Genomic DNA, 18,351 nt, shown 5'->3' on the forward strand with positions numbered 1-18,351 from the left:
CTCTGGGTTTGGCTCAGTGTGTGCCAGGTAGGGATTATCACAGCTGGGACGTCTGCTTTGTTCAGGAGCTCCGCTTTTTTTCGTCCTCTTGCATCTCTGCCCCTCTCAGCTTTCAGAGGGGGATTGTTTTCAACCAGCGAAGGCAGAGAATCGCCTCCTTGTGCTTCTCAGTAACCCCCAGAGAGTCATTTTAATCTCAGGGACTGTTCATTTGACGGGAGTGGAAAAAGTGACACTAACATGGCACATTCTTCAGCATCTGAGTGAAAGAAAACAGCTGGTCACTTCCTAAATAGTCTATTAAGCAGCATAGAGACCCCTCTGAAACTGTTTATGAGTAAAGATTTTACACAAATACTGATTAAAGAGCAATTAATTCTACAAACTACACAAACAGCCATGCATATGTCAAATGTCAACATCATCTTTAGTTTTAAAAGTTGTCTCTGCTTTCGTTTGACGTACTTTCCTGTCCTCTGAATTGTGTCTTCTGGATTTAGAGGCTATTGCTAAACTTGTTCGTCCACCTGCTGTTGGAATGCAGAAAAAATTCTCCTGAGGTAAGAATCCTCAAAGACAGGGAGTAAATCTGACCAGCGATGGTCAAATAAAAACTAGAAATCCTGAATATGCACTGTATGAACCGACCATCTGACCTGATGTTTATCAAAGAGTCTAAATAGTGTCACTGTAATGTGAGGGACGCTAACAAAGGAGGTGCGGATCCTAATGCAGGATTTATTATAAGAATGGTGAGGCAAGCAATGGTCAACACAGGAACAAACAGATGTACACAGGGAATCCAGAGACGTGGTCAATAAACAAGCGAATGCAGGCAGTAAGCAACGAACAAAACAAAGCAAGGGTCAAACACGGAAAGGCAAGGCAAATGAAACGCATTGTAAAGTCACACACAGTTAAACAAGACTCAGCAAGTGGTGTGTGTGTGTGTGTGTGTGTGTGTGTTTGTGCTGCTTTCAAAGTCCATGCAATTAGTTCTGAGCAGCTTCGGCTATGTATGTTAGCAATCAGTGGGAAACCAGAACAGGTGTGACCGTGTGGTGCATGACAGGATTTGTAGCCCATAAGGTGATAGATATATAGTCCTGAGTGAAAGTGAATGATTCCCAGCGATCTATAAGCCTGGATTGCTGGTGATTGTGACACACTGCATGGACGAGGAATGCAATTTATATATTACAATCTGAAGTCACTTAAGTGGTACTTTATTAAGGAAAGTAATGTGAAAGTATGTTATGTCATTTTTGCAGTTTGGTTTTACTGTAGGCTTAAAATTGTAACATATTACTTATTTACACAAAACACGATGCATAGAATTTATTACAAGATTAAATACAAATTATGACTTCAAAAGAACTTGCAATAATTGTGAACGCTGCCATCAAAACCTTGCTGTGCACCTAACAAACTCTGATTGAATTCAACTGAAGTATAAACATCATGTGGACAAAAGACATCTGCACGTACCTAAAACGTGTGATATCACAAGATGTGACAATACACATTACATTATTTTTACGTTTCGATCAAATAAAAACAGAAGTGCTATGTGAAATCACTTAAGGATATCATGTGATTATTAATTATTGGTTGAGAATTCAGTGTTCTCATTATAGACATATTTTGCTTGGTTTGATGAGGGGTCCAATAATGTTTGCACACTTTTCATTACTGTATATCTGTTGTTTTATAGTTTTAAACTTTTCAAATTTAAGTGTGTGCAATGTTAAAGGTCTTTATTCGAAACAAATAACCTCTTGAATATATATGCGACTAGATTCAGTTCACTGAGTGTTACAGTCAACAGCGATCTAGCTATACTGCTGATCGCTGGAGAACTACAACTCTGCCACCAAACGGACTAAAAATCACTGCATACACCGTGCACACACACCAGTTTCTAATCTCGTCTGATGGCAAACACTCACAGCTGCTCAAAGATTCATTACACAGCCTATTTATACACCACGTTTGCAAACACATTGCTGATTGTTGTTTGTTTGTTTTGTTAGTTAAAATGAACCTCTAACTTTATGAAGCATTTTTATTTCTTTGTCTAGCCAAGTTCTTTGATTCTTGTGTTTTACGTTATATACTCCTAGCCATATTCTTAGTTTATCTTACCTTTCTCTAGTTTTGACTACTTGCCTGTTTATCGACAGCGACTTCTAGATGTTCTATATGTACCCGATTGCTTCTTCTGTTGATTTACGATCATTGTAAACAAATGCATTTGGATTCGCACCTCCGTGAAAGCCTCCTTCACTGGTGGGCAAAGCTAGGTTTCATGAAACACTGAAACAGTCGGAGCAAATGTGTCGAAGCTCGAAACGTTTTGAAACCCCACTCTACAGTGACACCTAGTGGTCATTTTTATTTATTGCACTGGAACAGCTTCAGCAAAGAAACAGTTAAGCAAATTGAAGTATTAAACCCCACGTTGTAGAGTTGAAGCTTCAAGTGATTTAGTGGAGCGTTGAGAGTTCCTGACTAGCATGCAGACATAATGGGTTTGAATACAGGGTGATGCAGCTATAAATGTTAAATGTATAAGTGCTCTGTTTTTGTAACGTGTTTAGTTTTAAGATTGGTCTGACATCCGAATGAACACTCTGTGAATATGTATGTATTGTTTTGGTCATATAACAGGATTGTTGCTAGATCAGATACGGTTGCGGTCGGAAGTTAACGAGAATTATTTATATTATTCTTTAAATTTCCCATTTATTGTATTTTATTACGTATACCCCAACCCTAAACCCAACCATGTTATTGTTATAGTGTTACAAAAATTATGCTATATTGATGGTGTATCCGCTGCTGTATCCTATCTAGACTACACCATAAAACAGTAACATTATTAAAATACATAAATTCATAATTTCGGAGTATTTGTACACGTCAGGATTCTAACCCAAAAGCCGTCTGCAACACAGTAACTATGTGCACCCGCACTGTCCACTAGGCTATATGAGACAGAGTTTTATTCTAACCTTGTCAGTCAAATGCAGATTCACCAAGTCTTAAAACGCTTCTGAAATGACCGATGCTTTGAATCGCTTTAGTCACATGACCTGGTGTTTCGAAACAGTTTAGTCACGTGACCTGTATGTTTTTAATTCACCTTAGTCACGTGACCTGGGTGTTTCGGATCATGCTTCGGTGCAGTGTTTCGAAATACAGATCTCGACACTATGTTGAAACGTCAGTTTCACGTCAGCCATCCCTTCCTTCACTTACACTACATTTGAGTCAAAATTAATTATTTATCATATATTATGTTAATGATTCAGATAAATGTGTAATGATCCAATTTAGTATTTGTATTAAATATTGATGCACTCTTACCACTAAACAAAGGCTGCACTTATTTGATTAAAAAATGACAATATAAATTGTAATATTATAATCATTTAAAGTTCTTTTGATATACATTTTTAATTCAATACATCTAATCTAAATGTTTTCTACTTGAATGTTTTTTAAAATACGATTTATTCCCCAAACTGAATTTTTAGAACCAGTAGAAGACGGCTGTGTGCTTTTATTTTATTTTTAAATGTATTTATTTAACATATACATTTGAATTTTAGTTCATGTATACATATACAAATAACTATATTAAAAATTATTTAGGCATTTATATAATGTGACTTCAGTAGCAGGTGTTTAACTAAAAATATAAAAATAAATCTAGAAAACTACACATTCTCAGTGTAAAGACATTTCCATTTTTTTATTTTACCAATGTGTATGACAAACATAAACACAACTGGTGTGACAGCAGAATCTACTAACCGCTGTCACAGCCTCCACAAGACGTGACAGTAATGATGATACAAGCATTCACATGCTCCCATGGCCAAATGTGAAATATAGAGAATACATGTGTACACAGGAAAGGGCAGCTGGTTACTTTTCTCCCTTTTCACTGAGTTTATTTTGGCACAGTGAGTAGTTAGTCTGACGAGAGGTGTCTGCTATTTGGAGCCACTGCCCAGGCCCAACGTCTGCTCTCTCGTCTAACCCTACTGCTATTTCCAGCTCTCCTCATATCAGCGTAACTCCTCTCTAGTCACACATCACACACACTCTGTCCTGGATCCTATGATTCCTCCTATTACTAAAACAGATACAGCCCTTATAGATCTGTTACTATACTCCTATTACCAATGATCAGAGCTGGACAGATGACTAATATATTGTACATAATTGTATTCACTTGCAAATGACAAATTACAGTATAGTCAGTAACATTATCGTCTGGATTACTCATATTTAGTAATGTATTCTGGCTACATTTTTTAAATTTTGATTAATAAATTTCCATAAATCAAAACATATCACCGTTTTCTAACAATAACAAGAAACCATAAGCAAATCATAATTCTGAAGGACTGTGTGACACTGAAGACTGGATTATTGATGTTGAAAATTCAGTTTTGCCATAGCATGAATAATCGAGATCCTAATATATTTATACAAGCAAATAAACTAAAGTTAAATAAATAGTTAAATAAATAAAGTTATAACTATGTTATAAGAGGCTATAAAATGTAAAAATGTTCCCCACCCCAAAGAACACTGACTTGATAATTGCATAAAATATGAACAGTTGTCTTTCTTATGTTTATTTAATTACTGGCTACTCAAAGTGACTCCATAGTTTATAAATGAGTGTTTTCTATTAATTAGTAGTTATCTTTTGTTATTATGTCTCTACAAGGACAAAAGGGGTGCTTGTTAAGAGACTGTAAAATATTACAAAGTTAATGAAAATATGAATAAGCTGAAATACTTTACAGTTTTAACTTGTTATAAGTTGTATAGGTATCTCAAACTGAGAATGAACACAATTAAAACATTTTTAAATATAGGATCAAGCTACAATGTATAAAGCAATTAGTTATTTAATCTAAAAAAGTGCCTTAAAAACAACAAGTTGACTTAACTTTAAAAAGATGAGTTAATCCGTTATAATTTGGAACTGGTAAGTTGACAACTTTCATAAGTAAGCACATAGTTCATTCACGAAATATTTTTAAGGCAATGGGTTTACTTAATCTTTTAAGTAAAGTCAACTAATCACTTTAAAAGCAATGGGTTTACTCACTGTTTCAATCTCAACAGTGAAATCAAAATGTACTCTTCTTGTTTTTATATAGTAGTGCTTAATTATTTAAAAAAATAATCATTTGCCTTCATAATCTTTAATCAAATCCCATAACCTTTCCTTTCCCCGCAAAATGGGTTTTTTTCAGTTCTGGTCACATGCATGCCTTTGCGTCCCTTTCTGCTCCTATGCAAATTTTTACAATAATAATAATAATAATATTTATATATATTAAAGTTAAATATAGTATATTAGTAAATAGTATATTAAATATACTAATATATATATTATTAGGGATGTCCAGATCTGATCACGTGATCGGAAATCGGCCCGATCACATGGTTTCAGACTCAGTCAGAATCGGACGTTACCTCCCGACCAGGTCTCAAATATATAAATATATATACATATGTATATATATACATATACATATATACATATACATATATATATATATATATATATACATATATATATACACATATATATATATATATATATATATATATATATATATATATATATATATATATATATATATATATATATATATATATATATATATATATATATATTTGAGTACATATATATTTGAGTCCTGATCACACAGACACAGCAATGTGTGCGGCATGACATCACTATGTTGCAGAGACGCTGTTGGTTAAATAAAAAAGTACGGCAAAGTAGAACATGGAAGCAGCTCGAAGCGGAAAGCACGAGTATGTCTGCGGTCTGGAGGTATTATAAAGGTAATGGCGACAACATTTCCATAGCAAAACAGTGAGATACGTAAACCTGGGATTGCAAGAGGTGGAAAGGAAAAGGCCACATTTAACACAACAAACCTGATAAGGCACCTCAAAAACAAACACCCGGCACAATACAGTGAGTTTACCCAGGCAACCCAACTGAAGACGAGTCAGCTCACGCTGCAGGAGAGTTTAAAGAGGAGAGAAAAATACCACGTGACAGTGCAAAGGCACAGGACATCACAGCCAAGAGAGCACAAATGATCGCAGAGAGTGACCTGACCATTCACTTTTGTAGAAAACCCTGGATTTTTTATGCTTATGGAGCACGAAGAACCTCGATTTGATTTTTTTTTAATGTATTATAGAAACATCAAATCGGGTTTCAGTATCGGTAGATACTCAAAATCAAATGACTCGGACTAGGACTCGAGGGGAAAAAAACCTGATCGGGACATTCTTATATTAAATATTACTATTTATATATTCACTAATGAGCAAAATGGTCAAGATGATTGGTAGGACCTAGTTGAACCTGTTATTAGATTAATCAGTTTTCATCTGTGAATAACACACCTTGGAATTTCATAATTGGCCAATCAGAATCAAGTATTCCAGAGGGCCAAATAATAACTTCGACTAACAAATGAAACCTTATTGCAAGAAAGTAGCAGGAGCTCTTACAGCTTGTTAGAGAGGATGTTCTGTGGACAGGTACTCTTCGAAAATGGCTAAGCATGAATTATAATGTGATGCACACCTTCCCTTGACCTGCATGACAGATGAGATCATTCTTCATTCCCCCCAGGAAAGCCTGGTAAAATACTTCATATCCTGACAATCACATATGGAGGTATACTCAGCTGTGACACACACACATGTCCACATCTGGAGTTCACATGAGATGAAGGCCAAAGGACTGAGAAAGTGTGAGAAATGTGAGGGAAAAGTGGTTAAATCTATGAACCATACATTCTTTGAAATCAAATCTAGATCACTAGATTTTTCTGAACTATTTTAGAAAATACTTTTGTGTCCTTTGTAAAGCATCAGTTCAAGGAAAAGAGCTATCAGAAAAACAATGACAACGACAAAATCCATCATAGTTAGGTGGATACACTTTTTTTCATGCTCACTCAACTTCTCTCATCAAATTATTACAGGTTTCCAGATTTAAAAGATGCCAATATTGGATTTGTAATTGTTATTGTTATAATTAGCCCAGTTAATGTTTGCAATTCTAAATATTAATTGTATTTGGAAATAACACTTTATTTATTGGAGTTTTTAAGGGTATTTAAAAGTATGTTTTTAGACACTTAAGTATAACTAAATCCAAGCAAGACTATTATTACTATTATAATATATTATAACTATTTTTTGCTCTTTCACAATAACACTGATTTAAAAGCGGAGAAACTTAAATAGCTTAACTTTTGATTGTTATGCAACACTGAACATTGTTACACAGTGTTATGTTATAAACTTCTTTGATGTGAGTTTTGAAGCCTGTAGACAACAGGATGATAAAAATTTTGAATAAATATTATTTTTATTTTATATTGTTCACGTGTTCTTGGTTTGGGATTGAGCAAATAATAATTACAGAGAAGATTTTTTTTTTATTAAATTTTTTGTTGTACTGATTTATCCTTAGAAAACACTCTAAAAAGTACAGATAAGCACAGACGGTGTCAGAAAAAAAACTATAAAATAAAAAATAAGACTGCACCTCTGCACTAGAAGTTTGGCCAGAGGAGGAATGGTTGTGCCCAACTGAACCTGGCTTCTCTTAAGTTTTTTTTCCCTCACTTTCTCCTCTTGGTGAAGTTTGTTCCTCGTCACTGTCGCCACTGGCTTGCTTGCTTTGGGACTTGTGGAGCAGCGACTCGATGGATTTGCTCTTCAGTGTTTGGACTTTCAGCCATGAAAATTAAACCACACTGAACTGAACTAAACTGAACTTTAACTCTGAAAAACTAAACTGACACAGTTTCAATTTACGTCTAAGGTAAACTGCTTTGACACAATCTACATTGTAAAAGCGCTATAGAAATTAAGATAAATTGAAATTTTTTTATTGAATTTGACATACATCTTAAATTCCTATATATCTCACATTTGAACAATGTCTTATTGCTCTCATTCTGTTATATGAACAATGTGGTAACTGTACTAAAAACCAGTGCTTCTTAACCACGATCATGGAGGACTACCAGCTCTGCACAATTTCCATGTCTCCTTAACCAAACACACCTGATTCAGGTCATCAGCTCATCAGCACAGACTGAAAGACCAGTAATAGGTGTGACAGATGAAGAATTCAAAACATGCAGTGTTGGTGATCCTCCAGGAACGTGGTTAAGAAACACTGCTATAAACTAAATAATTAATGCTAACAATAATCAATGTGTTTGTTTGCAGTTAATGTTAGCTGTGTCTAACTAATGGGACCTTTCTATAAAGTGTTTCTAACAGAACTTCTAATTTTTCCTTCTTCAATCACTCTGCCATGTGCATTTGACACACAATACGACGCCTCTCTCTCTCTCTTTCCTTAGAAACCTCAACCCCAAGGCGACTCGACTGACTCATTAACAGCCACATTTCTTCTCTTTTCATCCGAGCACCTCTCCACTCCCCGTATTTCTCCTTTCTTCTCTTTACCCTCCTCAATTCTCTATAAAAGCGTGGTGTTGCCCCATTGTCATGGAGTGCAGGATTGTATGGCGTTCGGCAACAGCAACACTCAAATGTCTCTATAGATCACAGTCACAGCCCTGAATGCACCGACCTCTACCTGTGTCCCACCACACAGCTGAACACTGGGGGGACGCGTGATCATAGCACACATCAGAAGACAAACAAGCAGAAGAAAGAGACCGAAAGGAGAAGAGTCAAAGGGGGGTTTTGGTAGATTCCTCTCCTGCGTGTTTCAAGTTTTGCTTTTTAAGATTTAAAAAAAATGTACAAAGGTTTCTTACAGCTTTTCATGCTCTTTTCATCAAGGCTTTCCTTCTATTTCAAGTTTTTTTTTCCTGGAGCAACAGCTTCGGGAAGAAAGAGAAAGACTTTGATGAAGTTTTTGGGTTTTGTTTAACAAACTGAATATTCCATCAATTGTAAAGTGCTTAAATATTTATATTCCTCATTTGGATTAGTCAGGACACAATTCCCACATAGCAAAATATCTCTGGCCCACACAATCAGCTTTATCTTGGCCCACATGCCACAGTGTATTACGATACATGACTGGACCAAGTCAGGCTTCCAGAAAAGGGCCAAGCATGGACCATATCTGGGTCAAATCTCAGCCAAGTTAATAACCCATAACTGAGCCTGAACTGGGCCAGATATGTTGGTGTGTCACGACTGCAATGGAATTGATAAACCCATGAATCATTGCGCCAGTTTGTGACAGTACTCTTATCAACTCATGTAACCCACAATTTTTTCTTTTTTTTTTACTGTGACCTCATGTTTATACATATACAATATGCCCTCAGTCTATAGTCATGTGTGAGTACTTGACAACCAAAATAACTCAAAATAACAACAGCATACTAAAGGATCATATATACACAGACATGCAGTGCTTCACTTACTGCAGGCTCGGCATGTATGATACAGATATTTGAATTTCTAAAATAGTTTTACTGCTACAATCACCAGCTGAAGTGGTTAAAGGGCACTCCATCTCTGCCAGTCACCCGGACTCCATTTCCCATAACAAGTTGCATTGATTACTGTTCCACCTGTTCACCATTACACTGACCGCTTAAGGATGTTCGCACACTTGACTTATTTAGTTCGATTGAATCGCACCAGAGTTAGTTTTCCCTCTTGGTGCGGTTCGTTTGGGCAGGTGTGAATGTAGCAATCGCACTCGTGTGTGCACCAAAAGCGGGCCAAAAAAGCGTACCGAGACCTTCTTGTACAGAGAAAGAGAGGGAAAAACATTACCAGATGAATCGTTGGTAATATTTTCGGAAGATGACCTCCTGAAGTGACTTGCGATGCGCCTTCGTTTGCAGTGCATTAAAACATTGTTTTCCCACCACAGCCGTGTTTTATTCTTGAAATGCATAGTTTGTCTAAAGTGATGTATACAAATTATATAGTATACTATGACCAGGGATACAATCAGCCAGCACAGTCGACCCTCCATAGTAAAAAGCCACATTTTGTGTCTGCCAGTTTGTTTACTTGCGGGAGTTTCATTGGCATTTTCCCGCTTGTTAATTTTGACCAATTGAAAAGAAGTTTAGGAAATACGTTCAATAACATCTGGCCAATGAGTGATCTGGATTTTGTCACAGGACTGCATTTTGTTCTTTTCAACTTGTTCAGACCAAAGCAATCAGTGAGGTGTGAAAAGGACCCAAAATGGCATAAAATGCTATGATGTATTATTTGTTGCCCTTGATCTGGACCAAATGAACTAAACCACGGATGTGAATGCACCCTTAGACACACACACTCACTTTGCAAAAGTCTTGTTTTTGCTGTAGAGGACAATTCTGAACTCTTTTTCCCTGTTCCCCTGCCTATCTCAGATTTGCTGCCTGCCATGACCTCTTGCCTGTTTATTGAATTACCATTTTTGTCTCTCATTGGAAATTCTGCTTTGCTGGTATTTGGCCCTGTCTGTTACACTACATTTCAAGAGTTCACACTTAGATATTGTTTGACAAATGTTAGCAGGTTTGGCATGCTGTCCCAAGAGAGAACCCTAAGCTCTGAGATAATTGATCCCAGGGCTCCCACCTGGTCGATTGAGCATGTAAGGGGGAGTGCGAGATCAGGTAGTTCTCGAGAGCTCCCTGTGGTAAAGGAAGAAAGGAGGAGAAGGGGTGGATGGGGGGTTTCTTCGGAAAACGAAGATAAGGGAGTAATTTTTGCTAGGCTAATAGTGAGTTTGGATTAATCTGATTGGCTAACTAATGAATGTAAATGAGAGACCAGCTCAATCATATCACGTGCTCCTCTCGAAATTAGTTTGTGAAACTTCACTTATATAAAATGATCTGTTTTTGGATCTGCTGTCATTCCCTATACATTACAGGCGAAAGCATGATCAGCCTGGGTGAATGTTCATTTTCAATAATTCAGTCTTCCATCAATTATTACATGCATGACCTCCTGAAATGAAAGCTATTGCCCATTTTGGCAGTAAAGTCAGTTCTGTAATCAGCAGTATATCTCCAGCAGCTGCTTGTAGATGGAGTAGTGTTTACGACAGAGCCATTGCACTGACAACCTATACGCAAAATAATAGCGGACAATTTAATCTGCACAATGTGGAAATGGAAGGTCCTCATTCTGTGATTGACGGCGCTGTGTTGCTGCTACATTTGAAAGGATGTGAAAATACTACATTTATTAATATGTTTTCACTCCAAGCTCACCTCATAACTTAAGTCAAGTGTCTGAAATAACTCATTATGTGAGCTGATTGCTTACTCATGTGTTTATTAATCAAACCGTATTAATAAAAATAAGTTAAATCTCCTGCTCTGTTTGATTTCCTGTTTCTCTTTTTTTCAGCGTGCTTGCAATTTCTGCATGAGAACTCTCTTGGCCATCAGAGGAGATTTACCACACTGTAAAAAATTTAATGACAAAAAGTCAAGACAACAAATATTTTTATGTTGCTTTAATCTATTTGAATAAGTTAATTAGGTTTCAACTTAATTTTTTAAGTTATCCAAAGTTTATCTTAAAAGTTTACCAATGTTTAACTAATATTTTAGCCAGTTTGATTGATTATTATTAATATTATAACCTTCATTTTACCAGGAAAGACACGCTGAGATTAAAAATCTCTTTTACAAGAGCCTCCTGGCCAAGATTAGGCAGTATACATATCACACGGGTCTAACAGACAACAAACAAAAAACAATTAACAGTTAACATGAATCACACTGACAAACAAATTATTCAAAACATCTACAAGCCTGCGTTTCATTTTCTCTTTTTCATTTATATTCTTTTTAAAATCATTTAGTGAAATCAGTTCTTTAAACTGCAACTTTGTTTGTAGATTATTCCATGCAAAAGGTGCTGCGTATTTTTTCCCCATCTCAGTCCGCACTTTAGGAACAAACAGTAAATAAATATCATGTGACCGAAGGCCATAGCTAAGGATAGGTTTTAATTACAAACGTAATTCTGGAGATATGATATGAACAAACCCAATATAGATTTGTAAACAAAGATATGCCAATGCTTGAGCCTACGAACAATAAATCAGTTATTAGAATGCATACTGTATACAGTTGAAGTCAGAATTATTAGCCCCCGTTTATTTCTTCCCCCAATTTCTGTTTAACGGAGAGAAGATTTTTTCAACACATTTCTTAACATAATAGTTTTAATAACTTATCTCTAATAACTGATTTATTTTATCTTTGCCATGATGACAGTAAATAATATTTTACTAGATATTTTTCGAGACACTTCTATACAGCTTAAAGTGACATTTAAAGGCTTAACTAGGTTAATTAGGTTAACTAGGCAGGTTAGGGTAATTAGGCAAGTTATTGTATAGTGATGTTTGTTCTGTAGACGAAAACAAATAGCTTAAAGGAGCTAATAATCTTGACCTAAAAACTGCTTTTATTCTAGCCGAAATAAAACACGTAAGACTTCCTCCAGAAGAAAAAATATTATCAGATATACTGTGAAAATTTCCTTGCCCTGTAAAACATCATTTGAGAAATATTTTTTAAAAATAAATAAATCAAAGGGGGGTTTATAATTCTGACTTTAACTGTATATATATATATATATATATATATATATATATATATATATATATATATATATATATATATAGTAAAAAGAAGAGGACCCAGTACTGAACCCTGTGGAACTCCTAGTTCCGTTCAAAGTACTAGAAACACGGCCATCCGCTTGCACACATTGATTTCGATTTGTGAGCTAATTTTTAACCAACCAATAATATGCCACGATCTCCAGGGATCTAGCCCATGCAGATCGCTGGAGAACTACAAATCTGCCAACAAAAGAACTACAAGATCTAGTCATGCACCACTCACACACCTGCCCTAAATCCTGTCTGATCCTGAACACTTACAGCTGACGCCGCTCGTGAACTGATTACACTATAAAGTTAGCACACAAACACACAGAAGGGGCTGAGTCTTGTTGAACAGTTGTGTGAACATTACGATGCATTTACCTTGCCTTGTCTTGCTGTGATGTTGATTCTCGCCTTGTTTTGTTTGTTTACGTTGCCTGCTGCCTGTCTGCACTGACTACCGCCTCATTAGTTGATGTAAGACGACTAGAGTTGACTTGACTTGACTTGAGACAGCTAGAAAGTTAATAAAAGTTAAAAGTTAACTAAAAAATGAAAGGCAGCTAGATTTTTTTACAGTCTAGTGATCAGAGATGTGCTTCCCTGACAAGATGTGCATGACAATCTCAGTTTTTGCCGAAATCATGATTTCGATTTCCTTTTCGATTAGTCCATAATTTGAACCAATTCTAAATGAAGTCTGTATTTATTAAAAAGCAACCACAACTGTCTGCGAACAACACTTTCTCACTCACATGATCCGCGAACAGTTCAAAGGCCTTTAAAATTAAACTCAGACAGTCAGTAAGCAGGAAATGTGACAGTAACTAAATAAGAGCATCTCCTCGTGGGCTGTCTGAGTCCTTCAAGACTGTTACAGTACTTTCATTACAGCCTCACCAAAAATAACACTCCCACCGCTGTGCCTCCAACACCTCCACATTCTCTCCAGCTTTATCAATCCTCTCAGACACAGAGACTCCAGCTGAGTCCTGCTGACATTACCTACAGCTGGACAGTAACACTAAATGATAACGTAAAACATGGAGCACGGTAAATACAGCAAGGAGACGGTGTTTAATATATGGAAACTTCTCAAACAAGACTGTGATACTTTGGTGAAACACAGCTCCTCTAACTGCAAAATCACTTTCATAGCAATGTTTTCATCAAGTTGTGACTTTATTATATGCACAAAATTTAAATTTCCTAACAACAATTTAGCTACTTTGTCCTTCAAAGTAATTTTTTTAGTAAACAGAAGAGAATTCACGAAATAACACCCATCATCATGCTATCTTGCATTTGGAGGTGGTGCATTATGTTTGGGGAAACAATTGTGTGCAGGTCAGTTTTACTGTAGGAAGTGATTATACAAAATTATCATGACAATGGATGTTTGCTGCGGTATTTGCAGAATTGTTAGAATAATATTTAAGATAATGTGAGATGAGATTGATTCACTGGTTAGTCTACAGCCGATATCCAATAGCACCAAATGTCCAAATCACATGCTCAAGCTTGTGTTTGGATAACATTTTTAAAAGTCTTACAAAAGATGGAATAAATGTACACAATAATGATGTACTTGACAATGGAAAAGCTTTCCTTTTCCTCATTTTCTAGACAACAGTGTTATCAAAACTAATGCCCCTCACACAGATGAGTGGAAATAGCTAAAAATGCACCTGAAACACTATCAACCTGAATATTTAGTTTGTTCATTTAAATTGTGAAGGACTGCAAACAAACTTTTTATGGGCTTCAAAGAGCAATTATTTTAACGTAATAAAAATAATTCCATTGTCATCTCTGCGTAAATTACAAAAGCACAATTCAGTCTATAGGCATCTGAACCGAACCATCACTGAACAGAACCATCACTGTGTTCCACTCAGTAGGGCTCATGTCTATGCTCTGATCCCTTCTAAATATTTACCCTACGGAGTGACAATTTACAAGGGATTAGGGCATAGGGATGAGCCATTCCAAATGGAACGCAGTGTGTGATACCAAACAACTTCCCTGCTCAAAAAATCATGGGGGCTCTGAAGTGTCCATACCATTCAAAATTCTTTATCCCTACGGGCCCTTCGAGGTGAGCAGATTTGAGCACTTCTGATTGAAACGGCACTTGAATATGGCAACCATGATTCTTTTACTCTTTGCAGGGTGATTTATTCTATTTGGAACGCACTGCAACTGCATATGTGTGCAAAAACCAAGTTTTCTTTACAAATTGATATGACTAACTAGCTAAATAGTATTTTTAGCTGCTGTGTTTTTAGTCCACCAATTTCATATAAATGAACCCTAATTCTCAATTGACAATTAATTGACATGTAGTTGCAATGATACAGTATATACTCAGCAGTATGTCTAAAAGCATAAAGTTTGCTTGCATATTTCATTAAATGCAATCTCTTCTTTGTAAGCACAGCCCACTAAAAGTCGCTGAAATATATCCAACGGCAAACTCCCAGTTTGCAAAACCCTGGACCGGAGGATAAAAAGGTTGAGAAAATGGAATGTAAAGGTCAGTATACTCGACTGAGCAGATTTTGTTTCTCATATCCAAAGGGTGTGTCTAATTCATCAAAGAGAGAGTAATCAAGGATGCGTATATTTGGTTAATGCTATTATAAAGATGAGAGAACCTGTGTTAACTCAATGAGTGAAGAACTGTCACTCACTAATCCAATAACCGTGGCCTCTCTGTAACCTGCTGACCTCCTGTTTGCCTTTTTACATGTCTGTAAATTTGTTTTAGCTTTAATAAGACAGACCAAGGAAATAAGCCAATAGACTAACTTGCCGCCTGAGGGGGGTAATAATAACATGGTCTGGAGACCTTTGAGAAAAGTTCTCCCATCTAGCTTCCAAAACAACATCGATAGACTAGACGTGAGTTTTGGTGAAAATTATTCATGAGTCCGGCACAAAGACATTTGGTGAATGATTAAACTTGGCCATACACATCTAAATGCAAAGAAGGTATGAGTTCCTGTCTACATATTGTACAGTACATAACACATCTGGATAAAGCAAAAGGTATAACCGAATGCGGATTTGCAATCACAATGATGATGCCAGTCACATCAGCAAATTTGAACAAAGCAAAATAAATCATAATAATAAAAGAATATATGGACAAGGCACACATTTGTCTACTTAAATGTTTCGTGAAATATTTTTGAAAATAGTTCCAAAATTAGTTAGATAATTATCTACTGTAATTCAGTGTAACAGACATTTATGTAAAAAAAAACAGCATGCTTGATTTGACCAGTTATAGCTCACTTATATGTAAAGAAGCCCACATGTAAAGTAAACATATCATAAATAATCATATCATAATGGCATTTAAAATGACAATTAATTAGTATTTTGGGTCGTCATCACTATGATCCTTATTAGAAATGCTATTACAGGCCCGTAGCCATGGGGGTCCGGGTGGTTCGAAAATCCCCCCATGGCTACGGGCCTCCCCCCACACTGACATAGTCCTTAATTTGGCCTCTATATGAGCTCAAATGAGTGCCATTTTTGAGGGTATGCATCACAAATTGTGAAAATAACAGATAGAAGAAGGCTTTAAAACAAATTACATTTTTAATTATTCAAATTTAGAAATTCACAATTTACAAATGAGCAGGCCAGTTTGTTATTTACCTACAGGCTACAGTTTTTAATCTGTTTTAAGTTGGTTTTAAATAAGTTTTAACAGTTATTTTTTAATGATGCATGACAATAAATTAGCATTTTAAAAATAAGTATTTTTTCCTACTTCTTTATTAAATATTTTTTTACTTAAAAATTCTAATCTCATTATTAATCTTATTATTTATAAAACTGTAATAGCTTACAGTTTAATTGCACATTTCTAAATAAACATTTTGTGGTAAAATAGTATGTTAAGCACTGACTAAATTGTAGAAAATATTTTTGTTTTTGTGTCAAAACCTTCTTGTTCTATACAATATATGCATGAAAAGATTGCTTTGACATATAAAATATTGTGACAATGGATAGCATTTAATGGGAGCACTTAAATGTAATGATAGTAGCCTAATTAAAAATAAATAAATGAGTAAAAAAAAATGAAACGAAAGCAATGGAAGGCAATTTGCATACACTGTACATTAAACTAATATGTTACCCATTGTGCCTGAGGAAAATAATCTGTACAACATTGACTAAATAACAATACTACACAAAAACATTGTCAGCTGGGCTCTAATAACATAACAGACAAAACGCCAAAACAATATAATATCAAAAAATACATTATTTAATTATTCATGCTGCACTTACCACAGATGGACAGCAACAGAAGCGCGCGCATGGCTTTATGGTGATGAATCTTCAACTGCCGCGCGCCTCTAAAATATGAAATTACCAATAAGCTGTCAGTCACACAACTTCGGCTTTTCAAATGAAACTACTGGACAACGTGCACTTCGCAACAAAAAAACTCCAGTGACATTAGAAAAAAACATACAAACATACGTGTATCTGTAGTAATACTGGAAGCGCGTACTCACATGTTTACAGTGATAATGTCGATGGTCAGCCTGTTCTTTTAGCCATATAGACAGTTTGAGCGCTTTCTCAGTCAGACGGACTTTCTGTAGTCCTGTTGCAGCTGTGTGGGAAAAGTCTGATGGAAATCACGTGCTGGATTAAACAGTTGATAAAACAACGCTACGGCCCACAAGAATCACAGAGTCCTTCAGAATAAATCCACTTCTCGTTTTCCGGAACGCCAGTACATGAACGCGCATAGTCGAACGGGAATGCGCCTGCTTCTGAAAACAGATTTAAAAGGACTCAAGTGATAATAAACAGTAGTGTAGTACGTATTTGGAGACAACGTTGTATTCATTTTAAACAGATTTAAGGCAAAACTCTGCAATTAAATAAAGTAAAAAGGTTAACTAATACTTCACCACACTTCCCCATCGATTACATTACATCACAAGAATTATGACCATTATTAGAATTGTAGCCAGCCTGGTGAAAGCGGTGGGTATTTTTCCTCAAAAAGTGGACATTTTTGCAGTTATTCACCTCACTCTCAAAAAAGAAATATTAAAAAAAATCTTATTTTTAAAAATACAAATGTATTACATTATATATCATTAGGAAAAAAAGGAATTAATTTAATTAAAAAGTTTTAAAATTAAAACTGTGGACAATTGTCATTTATTAGGCAAATAACAAACTGGCCAGCACATTCAATAATAATAATAATAATAATAATAATAATAATAATAATAATAATAATAATAATAATCTTTTGTAAAAAAGTACATTTGATTGGAAATGTATAAATAACAACAATAGCCAAATGAGTATTAGTAATGGCCAAATTCAGCTTAATATTCTGCTTTTGGTGCTTCACACCTTTTTATCTGTCATTTTTGATTCAATAGGGTCCAAGATTTAGAACAAAAGTTACTTGTAAAATGTTTTCTCTATTTAAAAACAAAACAGTAGTGAAAGATGACTTCACTTACATCAGACTGTATGTTTTCTTGCACAGCTGGATGTTGGACTCATGAAAAATAATAGTTTGCATTGGCCAAAACTGATTAGCTGAAGTCACAACAATGTGACGGTCAACAGAGAACTCTGCTTGGTCG

The 18,351-nt window shown here is 35.6% G+C and overlaps 1 protein-coding gene across 1 annotated transcript in view; it reads right to left on the reverse strand.

Moving 5' to 3' along the window:
• The window catches only part of lamb2 (laminin, beta 2 (laminin S)), a 74,480-nt gene extending 57,075 nt beyond the window's left edge, over positions 1 to 17,405 (reverse strand). The window contains exons 1-2 of the mRNA XM_056448704.1: positions 17,251 to 17,405; positions 17,021 to 17,088 (exon numbers count right to left, since the gene is read on the reverse strand). Coding sequence (XP_056304679.1) covers positions 17,021 to 17,051 — 31 coding nt within the window. The 5' untranslated portion in view covers positions 17,052 to 17,088; positions 17,251 to 17,405. The remainder of the gene's footprint in view (positions 1 to 17,020; positions 17,089 to 17,250) is intronic.
• Between the last annotated feature and the right edge of the window lie 946 nt (positions 17,406 to 18,351).

Source organism: Danio aesculapii, chromosome 23, assembly GCF_903798145.1.
Source record: "Danio aesculapii chromosome 23, fDanAes4.1, whole genome shotgun sequence".
Taxonomy (NCBI): domain Eukaryota; kingdom Metazoa; phylum Chordata; class Actinopteri; order Cypriniformes; family Danionidae; genus Danio; species Danio aesculapii.